A 26,461-nucleotide genomic window follows, 5' to 3' on the forward strand; every position below is an offset into this window, starting at 1 on the left:
CAGTACCAGATTCAGCCACTATGAAATCATAAATGGTGAAGAGATCACAGGGCTTGACTGAGCATTGCAGCCTCTTCTACCAGATAAATGGTGACGGTGCCGGGAGTTGCTCCCCTCCACATTCTGATACTGATGGCCTATTCTAAGGAAAGTCCACCAATAGTAAAGTCTTGACAAACCACTTTAGACTGAGGCCCCACGTTGTGGAAAAGCTGATTTTTTTTTTGAGCCCCCAGGATAAGTCTTCAGAATGTGAGTTTTGTTGGGATCTGACACCAGGACCCCGCACAGATCATCTGTTTTAGTAGAACAGATATGGCTGATAGAACAGATGATCTGTGCAGGGTCTGAGTGTCAGAACCTGACAGATTTGGGGCCGGAAAATCCTTTAAGGCTGAGCCCCAATGCAGTGGGCCGCAACAATAAAGCTATGCAGGAAAAACACAGCAACGGTTTCCTCTAGGGACCTTCTCCTTCAATTACACCTATAAGGAAACTGCCGGCATTTCCGTAGGTATAATTGATATGCTGTGATTTCCACTGCATGTATTTTCCCACAATGTTTTTTTTCTGCGACGTTTCTGTCGTGCCCAAAGCGCGGAGTTTACACCAAATGGGGCTTTGGCCTTAAAGGGATTCTATCACTCAGACATGATTTTTTTCTAAGTACCACATCAGAATAGCCTTAAGAAAGGCTACTCATCTCCTACCTTTCGTCACCTTCTCCACGCCGCCGTTCGCCTACAATCCCTGTTCTTGTCGGTATGCTAATGAGCTCTCTCGCAGCACTGGGGGCTGGCCCCAGTGCTCAGACAGCCTGGGGGCATCCCCATTTCTGCAAGAGAACTCTCTCCAGTACCGCCTCCTCTTCTTCAGCAGCATCATCATCTTCAGCCTCTTCTTCCGGCCATGGCTTGTAACTTCTAAGGCCTCGGGCAGAGCAGACTGCGCATGCCCACAGGCCACAAGAAAATGGGCGCTTGCCCAGTATTGGAAGCGGCCATTTTCTCGTGGCCTGTGGGCATGCGCAGTCTGCTCTGCCCAAAGCCTTAGAAGTTACAAGCCACGGCCGGAAGAAGAGTTTGAAGATGACGCTGCTGAAGAAAAGGAGGTGGTGCTGGAGAGAGTTCTCTTGCAGCATTGGGGATGCCCCCAGGCTGTCTGAGCGCTGGGGCCCGCCCCCAATGCTGCAAGAGAGCTCATTAGCATACCGACAAGAACTGGGATTGTAGGAGAACGGCGGCGCGGAGAAGACGACGAAAGGTAGGAGACAAATAGCCTTTCTTAAGGATATTCCGACGTGGTACTTAGAAAAAATCATGTCTGAGTGATAGGATCCCTTTAAGGAGTCCTATTGCTGTTACTGACTGAGCCCAACAACTGGGGTGTCATATACAAGGTATAGTTTTTGAATTTCTTTCACATTTTTACTTTGTGTCTTTTTCTGTATTCCCAACCAAAGATGCATTGAAGAAAAAACACCTTATTGGTTGCCCTTGAACAGACTGCAGTTTATATGTACCAATTTTTCTCTGATCTCTCAGAATATACTGCTCTCTGAGAATACAGAGCCAGCAGAATCTTGCATGGAGCTTTGGATGTGAATAGAGCATCAAGATGTTATTTTATTGATATTATAGATAGGGACTGTCTGATAATAACCAGGAATGTGAATAACAGCAGCTGAGCTATCAGTATGGCTGCCAACCATACCACGGCATCCTCCAGATAACCACTGTCTTGTTTTGTCTCAGGGTTCTGGCTCGGGATCCTCCTCTGCGTAGTGCTGCAGATCTTTGCTTTCTTAGCCTTCGTATTTAAGATTGACTGGGTCAAGGCGTCACAGGAGGTGGGTAACTGCTAGTAGTTGTAGATCCTGACAGCTGAGGCAGTGATGTGCTCTCTGATGTCAGCCCACTTTCCTATTTCAGGCACAGGCGCGGGTCAAGCAGAGGGTTCGAATGACACGAGACTTACACAACAAGGAGGCCATTTATCAGGGTGCAACCACGACCGGTACGTCACCCACAAGTACACAGAAATCCCTGTTTAAGTAATGTCAAAGTCATCAAATTTCTATTCCACTTTTAATGAGTTACATCCTGTCCTAGGAAAGCTAGGTGACCACCAATAGAACTGCCATTCCAGCTCTTATAAGTATTGTCAGCCTTGTGTCTAGGTCTAGTAAGGTTAGAGCGTGACTACTGTAACTTGTCCAAAGTTCGCCCTGCAACTCATTCGCTAAATTGAGCAGTGTTGGTTTTTGTTGACTCTGAGTTGCAGCCGCAGCACCACTCCATTCACTTACATTATTGGGTCAAAGGGGGACACAGTGATCTTTGGTCCTGTGACAGGAGTCGTGATCAACATCACCATGCAGCCCTAGCTAATGGGTAGTCATTGATGACAGCCGTTACCCTGCTCATGACTCTGGCTCAGGGTGACAACTTTGCTGAACTCTTTACTGACAGCCATATTGGTTGTCATAGGTTGGGGTTTTTTTGAGGGAGGAACAAGGACATATCTAACTAGTCATCTATCATATACTTATCTACAGCATCTATCTCATATCTATCAAACATATATGTATCTACAGTATCTTATCTATTCTCTAATATCTACATCCTTATCTGTATCCACCTCAGACTCATGTCTGTCTATCTGTCTATCTATCTATCTATCTATCTATCTATCTATCTATCTAGTGAAAGGCTCCTGACTTAGGAGCTGAAATGTTATATGTGTAAATAAAATCCACATTTTGCACCTTTATCTCTTTTAGCACTGCTGTATTTCGCATCTGTTTATAAGAGGAACTTTTGCCAAGTTGCTCGGACTTGCATCCAACTTTATGACGGTGCTGCTGTGGACTTTGATGTTTACAATTGATCTATCTCTAATCTACCTACCTACTCATATTTTTCTTTCTTTCTATCCATCTCCCGCCCTCTCACTAACTATCCATCTCAACCTTATATCTATCTATATCAAATGTATCTATCTCTTCTCTCTATGACATCATATCTCCCTCCTCCCTATCTGTATCCGATATCTTTCTCACTAATCTTCTATGTACAGTATATATGTACCGTAGCAATCCAATTATCTATATCTCAATCTCCTATCTAATGTTTTTTCATGCATTTATCTACTGTATATCAAACTACCTACCTTCCTATCTATTTATTTAAAAAGATCAGAGCCAACATCAGGAAATATTTCACTGACAGAGTAGTCGAGGATTGGAACAAACTTCCATCATATGTGGTTGGGTAAAGCTGTAAACAGTAAAGCTGGTTGCAGACAACCATTTGAATGCTCAGTATGCCATCTAGTTTTTCCCGGATATCACACTGACCCATTCATTTCTATGGGCCCATACACATGACCGTGAGGGCAGACAGTCTGGGGCACAAAATATGGAACAGGTCCTACTCGTGTTCGATTTTGTGGCCGTGCTTCTGCGGCTCTTATTCATTGAATGAAAGGGGCCATGGATGCATGGTCACTGGTTAGCACACAGTCGTGTGCAACCGGCTTAGGATAAAATGGAACTAATATAAGGGCGGACTGGACCAGGAAGGCTTTTCTGTCTATCTCACTCTCATATCTATCTTTTCCAGAGGTCACAGAAGAACCTGGAGCTTTGTCCCCTACAGACAGTGACCACAGAGCGGCCTCCCTACAGACCGAGTCCCCCCAGACTGAGGTCTCCTATAAACCTCTCTCCCGAAAGCATCTGTTCCTGCGCAGATCTTTGACACTAATCTCTGCAGTCACGGTACTAATGGTTGGGATATTAATAAGACTGTGTGTCTGAGCACAGCTCCGGTGGACCGAATGCAGCTAACTGTGAAACACACCAAGTGACGGTGTCCATAGGACAGCTCCTATGTAAGACTCCTGACCTCCTGCCTCACTGATAATACTGGCAAGGTGCGGATATATCCGGACAGCATCACATCACAGCAGGAAGTAAAGCAGGACAGTGCCAGTCAAACACAGGGCGGTATTATTATAGGTTTCATTTACAGAGATTTATTTTTGGTGAAAATAAGTCAAGGGCCAAGTCCATTATTTGTATGAGAAGGAGATCGGAGGTGTATTCTGCAGCACTGGGTGAAACATTCTGTGAATTTCTTATATACTTTGTTATTCAATTTTTAACACTATTGTCAAGATCACTAGATTTTAGCAGTGAATGGAAACATTGGAGGTCTTTGGCCTGGTACACAGCTAACTCTTCTCACTGCTGAGGGATTGTCCCATTTTTATCCAGACTAGAATAATTCTCTGTGAACAGGACTCCAAGCTGATACATTTTACTGCACTGATACATTGTAACAAAGTATGAGGACAGGACAGAGATTTGTGCTGCTGGATAAAATTGTAACATATATTCTCTGTCACGTTTGTACAGTTTTTCAGCCTCTGAATGCAACCAGGGAAGTTTCCATTCACTGACAGCAAGAAGGAATTTTACAAAGTGTGAGGAATGCATTATAAATGTGCAGAACTTTCTATTATATACTTTATAAATCACTGCTGAAGAACTACAACTCCCAGTATCCCCTGGCAGCCCACAGTGGTCTCATATGAACAGATGTTACACATATCAGATGAATAAACAGACCTGTATCTCTCTCTGTACTAGTCTTGATATCAGGGGGGTCTTATGGGGAAGCCGGGGAATATCCACCAGGATGTAATGCCGATGGTGTAGGGGTAGAGATTGTATCCATATATCACTACATAAGTTTGTTGTACAGGAGTCTTGAAAAGATGGGTGAAAACCCAGACCCCCTCTGCTTTATTATACATTATAGCGCAATATAAAAATACTATAATATTCAAACTGTTATCTCATCTCCAAGTCCTAAAAGATACGGCCTAGACTCCAGGTCACGTGCTAGAGGGATTTCCTCGTACTTCAGTGCTCTTCCCAAGACTGCCTGCTTCCCTCTTCAGGACATTCAGTAATGTCTGAGAACTCTCCAAGATCTGTAAGAAACCAGAAAAGGAGATGTAGAGAGCCAAAAATATTCTACATGCCTGGCCCTACATCATCAAACAAGACATCGATTTATATGGGGGGCAGTATTGTAGTAGTTATATTCTTGTACATAGGAGGCAGTATTATAGTAGCTATATTCCTGTACATAGGAGCAGTATTATAGTAGTTATATTCTTGTACATAGGGGGCAGTATTATAGTAGCTATATTCCTGTACATAGGAGCAGTATTATAGTAGTTATATTCTTGTACATAGGAGGTAGTATTATACCCTGTTTCCCCGAAAATAAGACAGTTTCTTATAATTAATTATCTAACGAAATATATGACCTTTCTTATTTTTGGGGTATGTCTTATGCAGCAGCTGGAGCGGGGAACAATCGGCAGTCATGCTGATGCTTCCTTAGCGGAGCGCCGGCATGACTGCCGGTTGTATGTGATCCAGAAGGTGAAGGGGGGGGGGGGGTCTTATTTTCGGGGAAACAGGGTAGTAGTTATATTCTTGTACATAGGAGCAGTATTATAGTAGTTATATTCTTGTATATAGGAGCAGTGTTATAGTAGTTATATTCTTGTACATAGGAGCAGTATTATAGTAGTTATATTCTTGAATACAGGGGGAAGTATTATAGTAGTTAAATTCTTGTATATAGGAGAAGTATTATAGTAGTTCCAGTTGTGCTAATAAGTTTACATACCCCGGCAGATTTGGGTTTTTTTTTGGCCTTTTTCAGAGAATATCAATGATAACATAAAGCTTTTTCTCCACTCATGGTTAGTGGTTGGTTGAAGCCATTTATTGTCAAACTTCTCTGTTTTTGCCTTTTAACCCCTTAACGACCGGCCCATAGGGAATCTACGTCGGCACTGGCAGGTCCTTCCTGACTGCCCTATAGGAAAACTACGTCGGGCAGTCAGGGAAGGATTCCCTTTCAGTGCCGATGTAGTTGGAGCAAGTCTTAGCTGTATCTTACAGCTAAGACCTTGCTCCATAACCCCCCATCGGAGGGGGCTCCGATGGGGGTTTTTTAACCCCTTCAGTTCCGTGATCAAACATGATCACGGAACTGAAGCGGTTCCGCTGTGTTGCCGGTCAGATCGGCACCCCCCGCGGCGAGATCGGAGGGTGCCGATATACAAAACATGCAGTCTGGGGTCTGGCCAGTGACCCCAGACTGCCTGAGCCTCCATTACCTGGTTGATCCTGCCCCCAGTACTCAGGAAGCCAAGCGATGCGACTACATCGCTTGGCTTCCTGATACAGACTGGAGACACATGCAGCCTGTGTCTCCAGCCTGTAATACTGATTCAGCAATGAAATCATTGCTGAATCAAGTGTCCTAAAAGGGAAACATAAAAAAGTGAAATAAAAAGTGAAAAATAAATAAAGCTTTTGAAAAAAATAAATAAAGTTATAAAGCCCCAAAAATCCCCTTTTTTCTATAGAAAATGAGTTATGTAAAAAAAAAACTAAAAATTAATAAAAACAATACATATTTGGTATCGCCGCGTCCGTAACAATCTGTACAATAAAACTGAAACAATATTTAATGTATACGGTAAACGTCGGGGGAAAAAAAACGGAAAAAACCCGCCGGAAGTAGTGATTTTTCGCCATCTCACCTTAGAAAATATGCTATAAAAAGTGATCAAAAAGTCATATGCACCCGACAACAGTACCAATAAAAAGCGCAGGTTGTCCCGCAAAAAATAAGCCCTCAACCAACACTGTCAACCAAAAAATAAAAATGTTACGCCTCTCAGAAGATGGCGATGCAAAAATCACTGATTTATGTCCCCAAATGTGTTTTTGTTCTGCAGAATTAGTATTGCATAAAAAAATACTATAAATGAGGTATCGCCGTAACCGTACCGACCCGCAGAATAAAGGTCACATGTTACTTATCCTGTACGCTGCATGGCGCAAAATTTAAAAGGTAGAATGCAATGCCAGAATTGATTTTATTTTTTTTAATCCAGCAAAAAAAGAGTTAATAAAATGTATTCAATAGAATATAGGCACCCAAAAATGGTGTCATTACAAAATACATCTCATCCCGCAAACAACAAGCCCTTATATGGCCGCATCACCAGAAAAATAAAGAAAATATAGCATCTAACAATGTGAAGACAAAAACCCGCAAAATCGCCAAATCATTAGAACACGACTGGCTGCATCAGGAAGGGAATATATAAGCGGTGCGAGCGAATATCAGGGGACACCCCAGATTTACAGCTTATGAGGGAACAGACACCAGAAATGACCCCCAAAGTGACCCCCAGAGTGACTCCCCCAATCATAGGAGCTACTGGGACATAGTAGGGAATTTGGTGTCTGCAATGTTCTCCGCACAGCTTATATACTCCCTCTTCACCATCCGCTGTGCAGTCAAGTCCGGGATACTAATACTCACTACACCCCCTGAGAAATTCTATGAGGGGTGCAGTTTTCAAAATGGGGTCACTCCTTTGGGGAATCCACTTTTCTGGTACCTTACAGGCTCTACAAACATGACATCGCGTCCAGATACCAAACATCCAAATCTGTGCTCCAAAAGCCACATCGCGCTCCTTCCCTTCTGCGCCCTGCTGTGCGCCCAAACTGCAGTTTATGTCACATGTATGACACATGTATGACACTGGTGTACCCGGGATAATGTACGTAATGTCATATGTGGGTATAAACTGATACAGGGGCACAGCCGGACACAGAAGGGAAGAAGGGTTATTGGGTTTTTGGAGCACAGACGGTTTGGTTTTTGGATGCCATGACACTTTTGTAGAGCTGAAACGCCAGTAAAGTGGAATCCCCTGATATGTGACCTTATTTTGGAAATTACACCCCTGAAGGATTTCTCCAGGGGTACAGAGAGCATTTTTAACCCCCAAGTGTTGCTATAACTTATTATCCATAAATGAATATGAAGCTGATTGTGAGAAGTGAAAATACCAATTTTTCCAGGAATACGTCATTTCAGTGCATAATATGTTGTGCGCGCCTTGTATCAGAGATGAACGCTCTGAAAGCTGTTGTGTCCGGGATACCCACTTACCAGTTTTTGGAGTGTGTACCTCTGCTGACATAAGTTGGGCACAACATATCGGGCACTAAAATGGCGAATCTCTGGAAAAATTTCATTTTTAACTTCTCATTTTCAGTTGCGATTTCATTTCTGGAAACTAAATAAATGCAACCCTCAAGGGTTAAAAACGCTCGCTACGCCACTTGATAAATTCCATCAGTGGGCTAGTGTCCAAAATAGGGTGACATGTTTGCAGATTCCACTTTATTGGCAATTCAGGGTCTTCGCAAAAGTGGCATGACGTCCAAAAACCAAACTGCGCCAAAAACCAAAATAGCGCTCCTTCGATTCTGTGCCCGGCTGTACCAAACAGCCATTTCTACCCACATATGGCATTAAGTCCGTTATCTGGGGTACACCAGTGTCATACATGTCGGCATACACTGCCATTTGGGTACACAGCAGGGCGCAGATGTGAAGGACCGCTATGTGCATTTGGAGTGCAGATTTAGATTGTTGGTGTTTGGACACCATGTCACATTTACAGAGACCCTAAAATTGCCCCTACAAAATGGGGTCACTTATTGGGGAATTCCAGTTTACTGTCAACTCCAGGGATCTGCAAAAACATCATGGCGCCCAGAGGGTCCCTCTAAATCTGTACCCCAAAAGCTAAAAAGCGCAGTGCTCCTTCCCTTCTGAGCCCTGCTGTGTGCCCAAGCAGCAGTTTACACCCAGATATATAATTTTTTGCCCCTCGGGATGTCCCCTTAATAGTTTTAGGAGTGCAGGTCTCTGACAACACAAAGTGGGGGCAACGTATTGGGCACCGAAATGGCATATTCTTTCAAAATTTCAATTTTCATTTTGTACATTAATTTTTGGGAAGCATTTTTAGGCTCAAAATGATAATACCCCTTGATACATTCTTTGAAGGGTGTAGTTTTTAAAATGGGGTCACATTTGAGGGGTTTCCATTGTATTGATACTTTAGGGGCTCAGCAAATGCGACATGGCACCTGAAAACTATTCCAGTCACATCTGCCCTCCAAAAGCCAAATAGCGCTCTTCCCATTCTGAGCCCCACCATGTTCCCATACAGCAGATTATGATCACATATGGGGTATTGCCGTGTTCAGAAGAAATTGTGTAACAAACTGTGGGGGGGCTTTTTCTCTTTTAACCCCTTGTGAAAATGAAAACTTTGGGGATAAAGGGACATTTTAGTAATTTTTAACCTACACATGCCAAGGTTAGTAAAATCTGTGAAACGGCTATAGGGTCAAAATACTCACTATACCCCTCAATGAATACCTTAAGGGGTCTAGTTTATCAAATGGGGTCATTTATGGGGGTTTTCAATTGTTTTGGTAACTCAAATCTTGTTTGAATGTGCAATGGGCCTGAAATATCTGCAAGCAAAATTTGTGTCTTGAAATCCAGTTGGTGCTCCCATCTTTTTGGGCACTACCATGCATCCGTACATAGGATTAAGGCCACAAAGTGTACATTTTTGAATACGGGAGAAATGGGGCCATCTATTTTGGGGTGTTTTTCTTTATTTTCATGGCATGTGTGCAAAAAAACTGCCTTTAAAATGACTCTTTTGTGTAAAAAATATGACAATTTTTTGTTTGACACAAATTCTTTTAAAACCTATGGGGTCAAAATACTCATTATACCCCTCAATGAATACCTCAAGGGGTCTAGTTTATAAAATGGTGTCATTTATTGGGGTTTTAAATTGTTTTGGTAACTCAAATCTTGTTTGAATGCATAATGGGCCTGAAACATTTGGAAGCAAAAATTGTGTCTTGAAATCCAGTTGGTGCTCCCTTCTTTTTGGGCCCTACCGTGCGTCCGTACATAGAATTAAGGCCACAAAGTGTACGTTTTCGAACACAGGAGACATGGAGTCATCTACTTTGGAGTGTTTTTCTTCATTTTCATGTGTTATGTGCAAAAAAACTGCCTATAAAATGACACTTTTGTGTAAAAAAATATGAAATTTTTTGTTTGACGCAAATTTTCTAAAAACTTATGGGGTCAAAGTACTCACTATACCCCTCAATGAATACCTTAAGGGGTCTAGTTTATAAAATGGGGTCATTTATGGAGGTTTTCAATTGTTTTGGTAACTGAAATCTTGTTCAAATGTGCAATGGGCCTAAAATATCTGAAAGCAAAATTTGTGTTTTGAAATAAATTTGGCACTCCCTACCTCTTGGGCCCTACTATATGTGCGTACATAGGACTAAGGCCACAAAGTGTACATTTTTTAACACGGGAGAAGTGGGGTGATATATTTTGGGGTGTGTTTCTTCTTTTTGATGTGTTGTGTGCAAAAAAACTGGCTTTAAAATGACACATATTTGAAGAAAATGAAAATGTAATTTTTTTCATCATTTGTAATAATTCTTGCAAAACAATATTTTTTTGATCAAAATGCTCACTAAACCCCTCAAAGAATACCTAAAGGGGTCTAGTTTTACAAATTGGGTCATTTAATGGGGGTTTCTGTCATTATGTCACCTATTCCTGTCTGCAAACATAGCTTGGTACAGGAAAAAATCACATACTCCAAATTTCCAAAATTTGCTTATAAACTTGATAAACTTGTAAATTGTCTAAATTACTCAAAAATGCTAAAATTATTTCAAATATGCTTGAAACACAAAAGGAACATTTGGAAGTATATAACTACTAACTTTTTTGCCCTGTATTATTGTGCATATATTGAGATATCGCAGATGAAAATGGAAAACATTGAAAAAATTTCAAAATTTTCAGCATTTGCGAGTTTTTTAATAAATTTACACAAGTTATATCAGTCTAATTGTACCTTCTCAGTAAAGTACAACATGTCACGAAAAAACAATATCAGAATCGCTTGGATGCGCTATACTGTTACAGAATTATTCACTAACAAAGTCACACAGGGAAAATTTCCAAAATTTGGCTTGGTCATTAAGGTCTAAAATAGGCTGGTCACTAAGGGGCTAAATCATAATGACAACAAAAAACATCAAAATGACCCTGTTCAAACGTTTACATAACCTAGTTCTTAATACGGTGTATTGCCCCCTCTAGCATCAATCACAGCTCGAAGTCTTTTGTGTTCATTGTGGATGAGGCTCTTTATGTTAGGATAGGCCAGAGCTCCGGGCCCGCTCTGTGTCCAGCGCCGGAATGGCACGGCTGGTCCCGGTAGGGGTGGGCCGGAGCCTCTGCTTGAGTCTGCGGATGTTCCGGTTTCCCTCTAGTGCCGGGACCAGAACTTCCAGGGTCAGGGAGGTCAGCTGGTTATTTGTTTAATGCGGCATCAGCTCCCTAGTGACTTCTCCCTGCCTGTCTTCTGTCCCTGCTATTCCTGATCGCTCTGCATGTGTATGACTCCGGCTTGCTTTACAGACATCTTCTTCTTGATCTCCTGATTTGGATCTTCCTGACCTCCTGTGCATGATCTTTGGCTTTCTCCTGGCTTCCCTTATCTGGATTCTGATTTGATAACTCCACAAACCTCCTGTGTATGACCCAGCGCTCCTGACTATGCTTCTGCCTCTTCCTTCTGCTACCACATGACCTCCTGTGAACTGACTCAGCTTGATTGACTAGGCTTTGGCTTCCTCTGGAACCTGCTTTCACCTCTGGATTGCCAACCTGCTCTGTACGTTTGTTTCTCCATGCTTACCTGCCCTCCTGAACTTCATCCACTAAGGTTAGTGTCTGGGTTTTTCTGGGTCCTCCTTACTTGTGGTTCGCTGAGTGTACTTGTACATAGGAGGTAGTATTATAGTAGTGATATTCTTGTACATAGAGGGAAGTATTATAGTAGCTATATTTTTCTACAATAGAAGTATAGATATTACCAGTTAGTATTTATTAGGGTACTACTGAGTGTGCAGCACCTTCATAAATACTTGTTACATTATTGTGCAGTTTAGGTTGAGCTCTCTCTTCTGTATATGGGGGTCTTATGTTGTGCCCTCACTATATGATGGTGCCCAGTACCAGTCTCTACCTTCATATACGCAGCCTGTGTTTCCGCAATGGTTTTATCAAACTCGTTCCTTGACGACATCTTCCTAGCCAGACTCTCGTTGACCCTGGACAATTTCTCAGTAAGGATGCGGATATCATTCTGGAGCTTATTCTTCTCCTCCTCCTCCTGCTGGATCTGGCGGTTCAGTTCCTCTCTCTTGCTGCAGAGATCTTCAATACCTAAACCATCAGGAGAGGGGACACAAGTTAATCACTGACATGGAGTTATGGGGGCCAAGGATTACAGTGCAGTAGGATAAGGGGTGAGGAAGGGGTTTATGTAGGGAAAGGGATGAGGATGGGGGAACATGTTCAAATGGAAGGGATGAAGGTGGAAGTTATGATGCAGATGTAAGGTGAAACTGGGGTTTAAGATGTAGAGTCAGTTTTGAGGATGGGGGGGTCATGGGCTAGGACTAGGGTGCAAAAGTAATGTTGGGTTTGGGTCAGTGATCAGGATAAGGCATCATGAAGATGGCGGCCATAGGAGGGTTGTTTAGTAAATATCAGTGTGCTGGTCTAGGTATAGGGTCAGTTGTGATGATGGAGTAATAGTCTACAAGTTGGTTTAGAGATGAAGCTGAGGTTTATGGTGCAGGCATATAATCAATGTAGAGAATGGGAGATAAACTCCAAGGGTAGGGAGAGTGGTGTCGATGGAGTGAAGATACCAGTCTTGGTGCAGATATAGGGTCATTGGTGATAATGGGGGTCATGGTCAGTCAAAGAAAGAGGGTAAAAATAACAGCCCAAGTATAGGGTTAGTGGTGAGGATGGGGGTCATGATTCAGGCGTGGAGTATATTGGGGTGAATAAATGGTTCATAGATCAACTGTAGAGTTAGAGGTGAGGATGGGAGTCTTAGTCCTGCAGTAGGATCAGTGGTGATGACGGGGGTCAGAGTCAAGGGTGGGGAGACAGGGTTATGTGCTTTTTCAGGATTGATGGTGAAGTATGGGGGCCCTAGTCTTGCTGCAGTATCAATAGTGATGATGAGGGTCATGGTCTAGATGCGAGGTTAGCAGTGATAAAGGGGGGGGGGGGGTCATGGTCTAGATGCGGGTTAGCAGTGATAATGGGGGGGTCATGGTCTAGATGCGGGTTAGCAGTGATAATGGGGGGGTCATGGTCTAGATGCAGGGTTAGCAGTGATAATGGGGGGGGGTCATGGTCCAGATGTGGGGTTAGTAGTGATAATGGGGGGGTGTCATGGTCTAGATGCAGGGTTAGCAGTACTAGTGGGGGGTCATGGTCTAGATGCAGGGTTAGCGGTGATGATGGGGGGGTCATGGTCTAGATGTGGGGTTAGCGGTGATGATGGGGGGGTCATGGTCTAGATGTGGGGTTAGCGGTGATGATGGGGGTCATGGTAGAGATATAAGGCAGGGGGTTAGGAAGGAGTTCCAGTTGCATCTTCTGCACTCCAGCTGCTATAAAGCTGCAACTCTCAGCATGCTCCATTCACTTCCATGGAAGTTCCAAGAGTGGCAGAACAATTAGGCATGCTGGGAGTTGTAGTTTGACATCAGCTGCTGAAGGTTGCTGACCCGTGTAGGTATGGGGTGAGGGCAGGAGTTGTAGTCTAGGTGTAGGGTCACGGGTAGATGATGGGAGTTATGGTCTAGTTGTGAGGTCATAGTCCGGGGCGCCCTCCCCATCCTGGCTTCCCCCGGCCCTCACATTTCACCAGCTCGTTGTTGTAGGTCTGCAATGCCGCTCCCTGCTGGCTCATGGTTCCTCAGCTTCTAGCAACGGCTCGGCCAGTCCGGCCCGCCCCCTAGTGATCCTCGCCTCCAGTCACGCCCCTCACTGCTCAACAGCCTATAAAAGGCGAATATACGACCCACATGACACCGCACCTCAGTCCGGAAGATGTACAGTGAGTGTGCGCGAGGCAAGCCGGCGTTCCTGGCTGCCATGGAGATGGCGGGCAGCCCGGCTCTTCTACGTCATCAGAAGCGGTCGAGCGTGGGTCATCTGTGTGCGACTCCGAGCTGCTCAGTATCAGGCGGGAGACATCGGTGCGAGACCATGTCACAGACCGGCCTAGAGGAGCTGTCCGCCGCCTGGAACACCTTGAGCATCGGCTTGGTGCCCGCCTCAGCCCTCGGCTTGGTCAGTGAGCCTATAATGATCCCTACAGCGCTGCCTGGGAAACCCCGTGTCATATAATGTTTATTTACTGCTCTGGTGGATCTAGCAGGGAATGCTGAGACTAGTTCAACACTTTACTGCACTGTGCTGCCCATGGACTTGTTCACTGTATACATACATACATACATACATTACATGACTTATCCTGTACTGATCCTGAGTTACATCCTGTATTAAACTCCAGAGCTGCACTCACTATTCTGCTGGTACAGTCACTGTGTACATACATTACTTATTCTGTCCTGATCCTGAGTTACATCCTGTATTATACTCCAGCGCTGCAGTCACTATTCTGCTGGTACAGTCACTGTGTACATACATTACATTACTTATCCTGTACTGATCCTGAGTTACATCCTGTATTATACCCCAGAGCTGCACTCACTATTCTGCTGGTGCAGTCACTGTGTACATACATTACATTACTTATCCTGTACTGATCCTGAGTTACATCCTGTATTATACTCCAGAGCTGCACTCACTATTCTGCTGGTGCAGTCACTGTGTACATACATTACATTACTTACCCTGTACTGATCCTGAGTTACATCCTGTATTATACTCCAGAGCTGCGCTCACTATTCTGCTGGTGCAGTCACTGTGTACATACATTACATTACTTACCCTGTACTGATCCTGAGTTACATCCTGTATTATACTCCAGAGCTGCGCTCACTATTCTGCTGGTGCCGTCACTGTATACATACATTACATGACTTATCCCTTACAGATCCTGAGTTACATCCAGTATTATACTCCAGAGCTGCACTCACTATTCTGCTGGTGCAGTCACTGTGCTCCACCTGAAACTTATTTTGGGTTGGACTGAGCAGTTTTTGAAAAAGCAGAGCATTGGTTCTTATTCTGCTCTCTGCTTCTCAGTACTCCGTGGTGCTACCACTATAACATTACATAGTTTGTCTGCACCTTGTACAACCCCTGTCAAAAATTATGGAATCACCAATCCCTGAGGGTGTTCCTTCAGTTGTTTAATCTTGTAGAAAAAAAAGCAGATCACAGCCATGAAAAAAACTTAAGGCAGTTCATATGGCAACTTTTAAGAAACACTAAAAGAAATCAAGAAAAATAATTGTGGTAGCCAGTAACGGTTAGATTTTTAGAACTAGCACAGGGAATAAATTATGTCATCACTCAATTCTGAGGGAAAAAAAATGGAATCGTGAAAAACAAACAAAATAGTACTCCTACACATCACTAGTACTTTGCACCACCTCTGGCTTTTATAACTGCTTGCAGTCTCTGAGGCATTGACTTCGTGAGTGATAAACAGTACTTCAAAAATGGCATTTACATACAGAAAAGCTAAAGGAAAGCCATCACTAACACCTAAACAGAAAAAAAAACAAGGTTACAATGGGCTAAGGAAAGGCAATCATGGACTGTGGATGACTGGATGAAAGTCATAGTCAGTGATGAATCTGCGTTGTGCAAGGTGATGATGCTGGAACTTTTGTTTGGTGCCTTCCAATGAGATTTATGCAGACAACTGTCTGAAGAAAACATGCAAATTTCCACAGTCATTGATGACATGGGGCTGCATGTCAGGTAAAGGCACTGGGGAGATGGCTGTCATTAAATCTTCAATAAAAGTTCAGGTTTACATTGAAATTTTTGACTCTTTTCTTATCCCATCTATCGAAAGGATGTTTGGGGATGATGAAATCATTTTTCAAAATGATAATGCATCTTGCCATAGAGCAAAAACTGTGAAAACATTCCTTGAAGAAAGACACATACGGTCAATCTCATGTCCTGCAAACAGTCCGGATCTCAATCCAATTGAAAATCTGTGGTGGAAGTTAAAGAAAATGGTCCATGACAAGTCTCCAACCTGCAAAGCTGATCTGGCAACAGCAATGAGAGAAGGCCAGATTGATGAAGAGTCCTGATTATCACTAGAGATGAGCGAGTACTGTTCGGATCAGCCAATCCGAACAGCACGCTCGCATAGAAGTGAATGGACGTAGCCGGCACGCGGGGGGTTAAGCGGCCGGCTGCCGTCAAAGCGGAAGTACCAGGTGCTTCCATTCATTTCTATGGAGCGTTCTGTTCTTATGTGTTCTATCTATCACTCATGAAGTCAATGCCTCAGAGACTGCAAGCAGTTAGAAAAGCCAGAGGTGGTGCAATAAAGTACTAGTGAAATGTTGGAGTGTTATTTTGTTTGTTTTTCATGATTCCATAATTTGTTCCTCAGAATTGAGTGATTCCATAATTTACTCCCTGTGCTTGTTCTAAAAATCTAACCGTTACTGGCTACCACAATTATCTTTCTTGATTTCTTTTAGTGTTTTTTAAAGCCAGAAAGTTGCCATATGAAATGCCTTTAGTTTTTTTTCATGGCTGTGATCTGTTTTTTTTTTCTACAAAATTAAACAACTGAAGGAACATCCTCAGGGACTGGTGATTCCATAATTTTTGCCAGGGGTTGTATTATATGACTTTCTATCATGTCCTTGAATCTGTAATATCTTGTCTTCTCATTCAGGCAGCCCCCAGGTCTGGTCTTGTGGAGTCTTATCAGGAGGGTGACCTGAAGGCAGCTCTGGAGGTTCTGCTGGACTATGACCTGCAGCCCGTTCTAGAGGAATGGTTCACAGAGGTCCTGCAGATGGACTTACAAAGGAACATTACTCCTGAGTTCTGGAACGGTATAAACCAGCAGGAGAATGCAGTGGAAGAGCAGCAATGTACTATCCTCTTACTGGACACTTTCCGCCTCCTTATGACTCGACTTGACCCTTATTTGAAGAGTCTGGACATTATGGGGAGGTGGGCAGATATGGCCTTATTGCCTGGCTCAGACTCTCAGACATTACGGGAAAAAGTGTTCACCATGATTAAAGCCATCCTCTTCTTCTCCACCTCCAAGAGTTTCCAGAGTATGATCCAGCAGTTTTACACCCGCACCTTCAAGATCTATATGAGACAGAAGAAGAGGGCGTCCGATAGTGCCAGCGACTGTGACAGCAGCATGGATGAAAATGAGCGTGAGAGGAGCTCTGAAGAGAGAGTTGCGGAGGAGGGGGATGAGTGTGCAGGCTGTGACAGCAGTAAAGACCACTGCTGGTGCCAGACCGCCATGGAGCAGTTTCACGAGCTCAATGGTATTTTGTAAGTAATAGCCATTCAGCTTCTATAGGGTAGGGGTTCAGTCGATGTCCAACCAGTGGGATCCACACCGAGGTTACAAGGGCTCCATGGTTTCTTATGCATGATTTTGCATTACTCATTGGACCCTGTGCTTGGCTTTTCCATGGCAGTCCCATAAAGATGCAATAAAGTGGAAGTCTTGCATGAACACTGCCGCTTCATTCAACAGGGGAACTCTGGGACCCTTGTGGTCAGTAGAGCTCCTGGAGGTCAGATCCCCACCAGTCTTTTATCCTATGTTCTATGGTTATGGAATAAGTTTGTGGTACAACCCCCTTAAATGGGTTTTCAATTGTTAATTATCAAGGACCTAACCTTTAGATTGATAGCAGTCTGACACCCAGGACCCCTACAGATCAGATGTTTACTACAGCTTTTGGGTGAAAATTGTGGCTGTTTCTCTGAATACCATGTACATGCGTGTATCACAGCTAAACCCCAAAAAGGTCATGTGACTGACTACATGTGATGTCACTGGCCTAGTAACATGTGCCATTGTTGCTTTGAGCATCTGTGCTGTGGTGGTCCCAGATGTCAGACCCCACCAATCAGTTATTGATGACTTATAGTATAGATTATCAATAATTAGAGCCCTGTTCTGGCACCAAATCGGATTTTCATACTGATGTCCTATCCATAGATTGTTCTAGTAGTTTCTGGGTGCTGGAAGCTTCCAGTGGAACAGTGTTGCTACCATGCAGTGAACTGGGCTGCTGCACTGTTGCTAGAAGCTTCTGGCACCTGGATGCTGCTAAAACAGATGATCGTGTGCAGGATCCAGGTGTCCAATGAATCACATGTCCTATCTTATCTGTCATCAGTATGAAAGATGGATTTGGGGAAGAACAGCCCCTTTAATTCCATGTCTGTAGTATCTGCAATGGACAATCTTATCAGGTAACTCCCAGGAAAAGATATAATTAATAATTGAATATTTAGCATTGACTTTAGGGGGGATTCGCACCATAGACTTTTTTAGGACACGGCTAGATATAAGGATTCATGGGTTCCTTCATGCTATAATTGGTGTCCTGGCTGCTTCCATAGTGGCAACGCTTTCATACTTGTGTGTTAGCTCATTACTTATCTTCCAAAGGGTTAAGTTATGACAAGGACAGGCAGGGCACCCCATTTAATGTTGTCAATGGGGTCTTGATAGCCGGAGCCTCTACCGACCGGTCATTTATGCTATAAGAAAAAGGAAAAAGAAACAAAAACCACACAGCCCACTCATGATATGTTCATATTTGAAGGCACAATACTAGAGCTTCTGATGCACGGACAGAAACCTTGTCATAGCTATGACTAACAGGACTACGTCCCCAAAATGCATAAGCGATTTTGTCTCCTCTTTCCTGTATGGAGAATGTATCTCCATATTTTTTAAACTTATGTTCATGAATTAAAAGTTAAATTTTATCTTATGCCTGGTCGAACTGGTTGCTGGATCACAACACTTGATATTTTAGAATTATGCCATAAGCACAGACCCCGGACTGATCTGCATATCTGATCTGCAGCCACAGGTTGAATCTACTGGAGAGAATCTGCTCTGAGCCAGTCACCTCCCTCCTCCACAAGATGATCGAGCAGAGGATGGAGAAAAGATGTCGGGGGGATTACGAGAGATCTTTCCTCAATGAGTTTCAGGAGGTAAGAAGAGACTAATCCAATACTTCAGTCTCTGACTGTTCAGCAGGAGTCGATGTGCTCCAGATCAGTAGATAACAACCCTAATCATTTAGCACCAGTTGCTGTACCCGCAGGCTCCTTAGTAACGTCTCTCTTCCTTTTTGGCAGTGGATAGAGAAGGTGATTGGCTGGCTGAGTAAAGTCTTCCTGCAAGAAGGTTCTTCATCCAGTGCAGAATCGAACAGTACCCTGAAGCGATGGCGTTGCCATGTCCAGCGCTTTTTTTACCGCCTTTACGCCAGCATGCGCATTGATGAGCTATTCTGCATCATCAGAGGTGACTGGGGCTTGTACAGGATTAGAAAAACATGGCTGCCTCCTTCCAGAAGCAGCACCACTCCTATCCATGGTTGGCTGGTATTAACATTGACTTGAATGGGACTGATCTGCAGTTCCACAGACAACCTGTTCATAGATTTCGTGCTGTTACTGGAAGAAAGCATCTGTGTTTTTAGCACAAAGCGCTCTATAGAATTAACATCCAGGAACTTGATATTTGTATGTTCAGATTTCCCTGACTCAAAGCCGGCCATAGAGGACTTAAAGTTCTGCCTGGAACGGACCAATCAGAGGCAACAGCTGCTGTCCTGTCTGAAGACCGCGCTGGAGACCAGGCTGTTGCACCCGGGTAAGAACCGCAACTCTCCCAGGGCTACCCCTTCTGGGACATGTAAATATAATGGGGCCGTTTCATACACATTGTTTCTCCTTGTTATCAGGCACATTTTTGGAGAGGTGAATATAATCTATTGCACTCTGTTATCAGCCGTTTCTTAAAGGGTAACAATTAAAGGGGTTGGTTGCCGTTTAGAGATTTTAGGGGTGATACTGGGCCATATCAAAGGGGTATTTTATACTGATGACCTATCCACAGGATTGATCATCCATATCAAATTTGTCGGGGTCTGAATCATGGATCCAGAACCAATCAAGCAGCACCACCTCTATACAGGTTGTCGGGCTACAACTCTCTGTCTATCAATAGGCTCAGAGCCGCTTCTGGCTCCATCCAGTGTAATAGTTAACTAATCAATGCAGGATTTGGGTGTCACAGCCCCACTAATCAGATACTAATGATTATTAGTGTAAAAACCCTCAGACTGGGAAACTCCTTTAAACCATTTTCTGCTCAGCTATGAAGATCTTAATACATTTACATTACATAATATGTTTTGTCTCTTATAGGAGTGAACACGTCTGACATCATCACTTTGTACATTTCTGCCATTAAAGCTCTGAGGGAGCTGGACCCATCCATGGTGATTCTGGAAGTCGCCTGTGAGCCCATCAGGAAGTATTTGAGGTAATGGATCACTGCCTGCTGAATGTACACTACCTGTGATGTACCACTGGATCTATGCAGATATTTTCTGGCAGATCCTCCCAACTGGGTGATGTGCATAGGGACAACTTAGGGTCTCCTTTTGAATAGACATTGGATTTAAAGGGGTTGGCAAGGGTTAAAACATTAGATACAGTCAGGAGGGGAGGGCCATAAAAAAAAGTGTTGAGACCCCTACAGTCAAATAGTGCCCTCCAGCTGTATACCCCTATGAGCAGTACTGGGCTGCAGCGGTCTCATAGAGGTGACATCACTGCTATAGACGGCCCAGCACAGGAACAGAGAGGAGGATGCAGGTAGGTATAAATGCATTATATGCAAAGTGTCGTAGGAGACAGACCCTCCAGCCATGACCTGCAAAATAATTGTGGTTACCAGGACTCGGGAAGACACAGTCCGACAGATTGTAGCTGGTTTGACTGGTGATGCTGAGGGAGATTTGGCCAATGAGTTGTCAAAAGCCGACCCTGTGGTATTAGAGAACGGACAGGAGAGCGATGATGATGTGTCTGAGCCTGAGGATTGGATGCCGGACCCTGTGGATGCTGATCCCGGTATGTATGAGGTGTCTCCCTGAGCACGTCCATATCTTCCTTGATACTGTAAGTACACAGAGTGTTCCTTTAATGGCCTGTAAGGTTCTATTACTATATTGTTTCCTGTGCTCCCAGGTAAGAGTGGCTCCAAGCGTCGCTCCTCGGACATTATCAGCCTCCTGGTCAGTATTTATGGCAGCAAGGAGCTTTTTATTAATGAATACAGGACCCTGCTTGCTGACAGACTCCTCCACCAGTTCAGCTATAGCTCTGAGAGGTAAGACAGTTTAGAGGGTTGCATTTGTCTTCATGCACTACAGGTCCCAGGATGACTTCTAGCAGCTGCTGTTTCCATACAAAGTCTCCATTACTGAGACAGAACATTTATGGTTTTTCTATAGGAGTTTACTACTATGAATTATATTTTGGATTCTGTTTTCTAGGGAGATCCGTAATGTGGAGCTGTTGAAGCTGCGTTTTGGGGAGGCTCAGATGCATTACTGTGAGGTCATGCTGAAGGTACTGTGGTCTACTGTAGAGATGAGACTAGTCAGAGATACCCCAATGGGCTATTACAAGAATAGTCACTAACTAGAAATGTCCACCTTACAGGACATGGCAGATTCTCGAAGGATCAACTCCAACATACGTGATGAAGAAGAGAAGCTCCCTGAAGAAGAGAGGCCTCCATTTAACCTGGTGGCAGTTATACTCTCTAGCGAGTTCTGGCCAGCACTGAAGGAAGAGAAGTTAGAACTACCAGAACAAATCAAAGAAACTATGGATATGTATACCAGGAAATACGAGAAGCTCAAGGTAAGTGAGGTGCATTACTGTATTTAGCCTCTGGGTGGCAGTGTTGTACTTGCTAAAGATTGCCAGAGCATTGTATGGTGGACAGTTCCACCTACAGGCTGAAAGTGTCAATGATAAATGATGCTTCTTATGCAGCCTGCTTATACGCCTCTATTAAAAGCCCTGGGCTGGGAGAATCTGGAACTGCCCAGGTTTTGGTGTGTGCTAAGGGGATTCTATCATTAGAATTCTGTTTTAATCTAAACCCATGTCGGAATAGCCTTCAGAAAGGCTATAGTTCCCCCTACCTTTTAGATGTCTTTTCCGCACAGCCGTTACTTAGATATCCCGGGTTACGTTCATATGCTAATTAGTTTTCTTGCAGCACTTGGGGGGGGGGGGGGGTCCCGGCGCTCATACACTTTTTGTTCGCCTCCTTTGCCTTTTCTTCCTTGTCCCATCAGGTCTTCCTCAAAAAGCACTGACTGAGCGTGTCCATCGCCATTCTCCTGCGGCCGAACGGGAGAGGCCACAGGAAAATGGCCGATGGACACGCGCAGCTCATTTCCCTCTGCTTCTTCAAAGAGCTGATCAGTGAGGGGATGGGGCGGTTGGATGTCAGACCCCCTCCATGTTGATGACATATCTTCTATAAGTAAGTTCTGGAAAACCTATTTTAACCCTTAAGGGGTCAACAAAAAGGGCAGCTCCACTTACTCCTGTGCAGCTCCAGATACTCATCACACAGGGCTTGAAGGGGTTTTATGCAAATTAAAGTCTTCATATTATGGGAAGTTCTGCAGCTGCAATATCTGCTTGCTGGTATTGAATGGAAATATTATTTTTCATGCGCAGAGGCTGAAAACATGTACAGACTTCACTGCTGAGGGTTTGTACCTGTGTATGGACTCCAGACATTGCAGCAAATAAGGACCAGACAATTTCTGTTGCTAGTTAGAGATGAGTGAGTAGTATTTGATCGAATACCTCCCTGCCATAAGTATTCGTATAAGCGGCCGAACACCAAGGGGTTAAACACATCGAATAGTCGATGCGCTTTACCCTTCGGTGTTCGGCCGCTTACATGAATACCTATGGCAGGGAGGTATTCGATCGAGTACTACTTGCTCATCTCTATTGCTAATGTTTGGTGATCTAGACTGAAAATTGTATTTGTTCCGGCTCCCCTTTCGAATTCAGTGTGTAAATCAGAATACTGACGCTGATGTTCTTAACCCTATTGTGACATTCTCAGGCTATGCGGACACTGAATTGGAAGCATCACCTTGGATTAGTGAGCTTGGATGTGGAACTGGCCGACCGCACTCTGTCCTTCTCTGTGTCCCCCATACATGCCGCCATCATCTTAAACTTCCAGAATAAAAGTAAGCACCACCGGGTTACAATGTGATGTATATAACTTCTGTCTGCATAAGTGGCTGCCATAGTCACCTGGCACCTCTTATCCAGTACATTGGATCATGTCTCCCCCTTGGTGAGGTTATCACCATATATATGAGGTTAGCAGGATCCGTTGACACATCTCTGTAGTCTGTTGAATGATCTGAGCATGCTGGGAGTTATAGTTCAGCCATCTGATATGAGCTCAGTGACAATTCATGGAGCTAATGGCTCAGAGTGACTGTTTCCTTAGGCACCTGGACCTTAGAGGAGCTCAGCGAGGTGCTGAAGGTGCCAGTCACCTCTTTGCGGAGGAAGATGACCCTCTGGCTCCAGCAAGGTGTCCTGCGAGAGGATCCACCTGGGACATTCACCGTAATAGAGGAGGAACAGAAGGATCAGGCTGAGAAGGTGGTCTTAATAGACAGCGATGAGGAAGGAGACTCTGCAATGGCTTCTCAGGCGGATCAAAAGGAGGAGGAACTACAGGTGGGTACCTAGATATGTGACCACCGTAGGCTACATGGACACAACCGTATGTCCTATATACATCTGTGAAAAGCGGAATTGGCGCATACTGATGGTCTCTGTGTGCCCACCATATTCACCAGGGATCTTTGTACTTCAGTGAATGAACCTGGACTGCAGAATGGACAAGAATAAGACCTGCCCTATACACAGGCCTGAGATAATACATGGTCGTGTGTGGAGCCATTCAACATATAGCACACTGACCAAAAACCTAGTCATGTGAAGAAGCCTTATTAGGACACACATGGCTGCCATTGCACATCTTGCAGAAAACCTATCGGTGATGGCTGTAATAGCGGCCATATTGATTTCACCCAGTGGTAGGGAAGCAGGCATTGTATTTTTGCACAGGTAGCCTGATCTTCTATTGACAACTTTAGGAAAGTTGGTTGACTATCATTTTGAGAGATATAATGGCAGCCATATGTGTTGTCACTCAGCTTTCCCAGAAATAAGTAGTTTCACAACCTAGGTAAGGTATGACAGTGCACTCTTCTGCCTCCAGGACTGACACTTTCTCCTTATCCCTCTCCAGCTCTTCTGGACCTATATCCAGGCAATGCTGACCAACCTGGAAAGCCTGCCCCTGGAGCGGATCCACAGCATGCTGAAGATGTTTGTGATGACCGGACCAGTTGTGACAGAGATCGATATTCAGGAGCTCCAGGGATTCCTGCAGAAGAAGGTCAGCGACCAGCAGTTGGTGTATTCTGGAGGGGTGTACAGGTTACCCAAGAACACAAGCTAATAATCACTAACTCCCTCCAATGGGACTGATGTAGACATGGGGTACTGGAGCCTGTCCCCCGATGCTGTATACTGGTGTCTTCCTCCACTGGTGTTGTACAGTAATTGACTGTATGTGAAGAAGTTACGTGGGGGCTGTGTATTATATCTGGGGCACAGATTGTGTTTGCGCCTCATACTATGGACATATGTAAGATAATAAACCATTTTGTTACTGTGGAAAATGGTTCTTTACAAGAGATTGACATCAGATCATCAATAGAATGAGTTACAATACAGAATTTGACCACCAGGTGGCAGTCATACACAAGTAATGTTGCACTATACAGTAGACTATAATGTTCTACATGGGAAGAATATGCAAATCTGTCTCCCAAGATGTAAACAGGGAGACAGTGCCTCTGTTATGCTGCCCTCTATAGCAAGCACCCTGAACAACATGCCCGACTTCCCAGAAGCCTTCACTGCATGATGCGAGGTTATAACCAAATCAATTTCTCAGCTACGGACGGTTCTACATGGTCAGTCTACAAGGGGAAGAGGATAAGACATTGAATGTTCCCATAACCATATGCACTAGGAATATGGTTGCTATCAGTAACGCTTCCCTTTCCTGCAGAACCTATAAAGAGATTCATCTGAGTTCACACTACTGTTTTGGTCTGCAGTATGACTTATACAACTGGTACCCCCACACATCAGCTGCGCGAAGGGGCTGCAGTGTTCTGGTGAGTGTTGCTGCCTCTTCATTTAATACCAAGCACAGCGGCCTACACAGCATAGGGGTTGTGGTTGGTATTGCAGCTTGGCTTCATTCACTTGAATAGGACTCATTTGCTGCTGTACCATGTGACCAGTGCACATGACATCATCATCACAGTGTGAGTCAAAGTGAGCACGGTGGCCTCTTCATAAAGCTGATCTGCAGGAGTTCCCAATGTCTGACCCCCACGGTCACATATTGATGACCTACCATAAGGAGTCCTGATAAACCCTTTTAATGACTCATCTTAAACAGCTGCACCACTTGTTACAATGTGTCAGGTTTCTCTATGTTGCTCATGGCTTTGGTTCTATTCATGTTGACAAGCAGAGATTTTGATGGCGACTTGGGCCGTGTCCAAATTGGGACGCAGACCTGACCCTGCATTATTATATCTGTATCTGAAGGTGTCTGTGCTATCGTGCTGCTTGTCAGCTGGCAATGCTGGTGGTTGTATTTTGGGATCAGCACGCCTATTGGTATGGGGCAGGTTATTGTCATCTCTGACCTTCATTTCCATATTCCCCTGGAATGTCCTAATAGTCCAGCACTGACCATCCAAATCATTGGGTGTAACTACAACTCCCAACATATAGCTGTCTGGACATGCTGGGAGTTGTAGATCCAGAGTGGTCAGGCTTGTACCATGGCAGATTATCATTTTGACCTTCAATTCCATAGTCTCCATGAATGTCCTAATAGTCCAGTATGAACTATCAAAGTCAATGGTTGTTTTAACTACAACTCCCAACTCATGGCTGTCTGGACATGCTGGGAGTCCACAGTGGTCAGGGTTATGCCATGATTTAATTGGTGTCACATGGTGTTGCCCATGCCTATGGACACAGTGTGGTCTTCTGTGTATCTTTGGCTGATAATTGCTAAGACAGGGTCCGTCTACCATTGTGTTGTAAAACTACAACTCCCAGCATGCATGCATACTTTGCTGCTTTGATTTTAATAATTTTTATTAAGGAGTTATTTAAAAAAAAATTATAGTACAACAATCATACATTAACAAACAAGCAGTAATTAAGTTACATTAATTCTCAAATAAGTAGATATTAAGGGGAAAACATAAGACAAGGGAAAAACAAAGGAAGGTCACAGTACAGTAAAGCAAGTTAGAAACTATGGATCGAATAACCCCAGTGTCGTGCTCAAGTCGCCCCAATAACTATGATGGTAATAATGGAGGAATAACTACAGTACTATTTAGTATATTAATAGGTGGTACAATATGAGCTTT

The 26,461-nt window shown here is 43.9% G+C and overlaps 3 protein-coding genes across 5 annotated transcripts in view; 2 read left to right on the forward strand and 1 right to left on the reverse strand.

Moving 5' to 3' along the window:
* LOC142184605 (multidrug and toxin extrusion protein 1-like) overlaps nucleotides 1–4,627 on the forward strand; it is a 20,304-nt gene extending 15,677 nt beyond the window's left edge. For all 3 annotated transcript variants that reach the window (XM_075259591.1, XM_075259588.1, XM_075259589.1), the window contains 3 exons: nucleotides 1,755–1,849; nucleotides 1,932–2,016; nucleotides 3,624–4,627. In XM_075259591.1, the coding sequence (XP_075115692.1) occupies nucleotides 1,755–1,849; nucleotides 1,932–2,016; nucleotides 3,624–3,820 (377 nt within the window). In that variant the 3' untranslated portion in view covers nucleotides 3,821–4,627. The remainder of the gene's footprint in view (nucleotides 1–1,754; nucleotides 1,850–1,931; nucleotides 2,017–3,623) is intronic.
* SSNA1 (SS nuclear autoantigen 1) lies at nucleotides 4,627–13,866 on the reverse strand. The gene is made up of 3 exons (XM_075259614.1): nucleotides 13,758–13,866; nucleotides 12,058–12,257; nucleotides 4,627–5,001 (listed from the first exon to the last, which is right to left on the reverse strand). The coding sequence occupies exons 1-3, from the start codon at nucleotides 13,807–13,809 to the stop codon at nucleotides 4,903–4,905; spliced, it is 351 nt and encodes a 116-aa protein (XP_075115715.1). The 5' UTR covers nucleotides 13,810–13,866; the 3' UTR covers nucleotides 4,627–4,902.
* An 83-nt stretch (nucleotides 13,867–13,949) lies between these two features.
* On the forward strand, nucleotides 13,950–24,663 carry ANAPC2 (anaphase promoting complex subunit 2). Its single transcript, XM_075260892.1, has 13 exons — nucleotides 13,950–14,192; nucleotides 16,741–17,366; nucleotides 18,926–19,058; nucleotides 19,206–19,374; nucleotides 19,606–19,725; nucleotides 20,283–20,400; nucleotides 20,818–20,993; nucleotides 21,111–21,252; nucleotides 21,419–21,494; nucleotides 21,588–21,791; nucleotides 23,026–23,155; nucleotides 23,425–23,660; nucleotides 24,238–24,663. The coding sequence occupies exons 1-13, from the start codon at nucleotides 13,950–13,952 to the stop codon at nucleotides 24,448–24,450; spliced, it is 2,586 nt and encodes an 861-aa protein (XP_075116993.1). The 3' UTR covers nucleotides 24,451–24,663.
* The last annotated feature ends 1,798 nt before the right edge of the window (nucleotides 24,664–26,461 follow it).

The sequence above is a fragment of the Leptodactylus fuscus genome, chromosome 11 (genome assembly GCF_031893055.1).
Source record: "Leptodactylus fuscus isolate aLepFus1 chromosome 11, aLepFus1.hap2, whole genome shotgun sequence".
Taxonomy (NCBI): Eukaryota; Metazoa; Chordata; class Amphibia; order Anura; family Leptodactylidae; genus Leptodactylus; species Leptodactylus fuscus.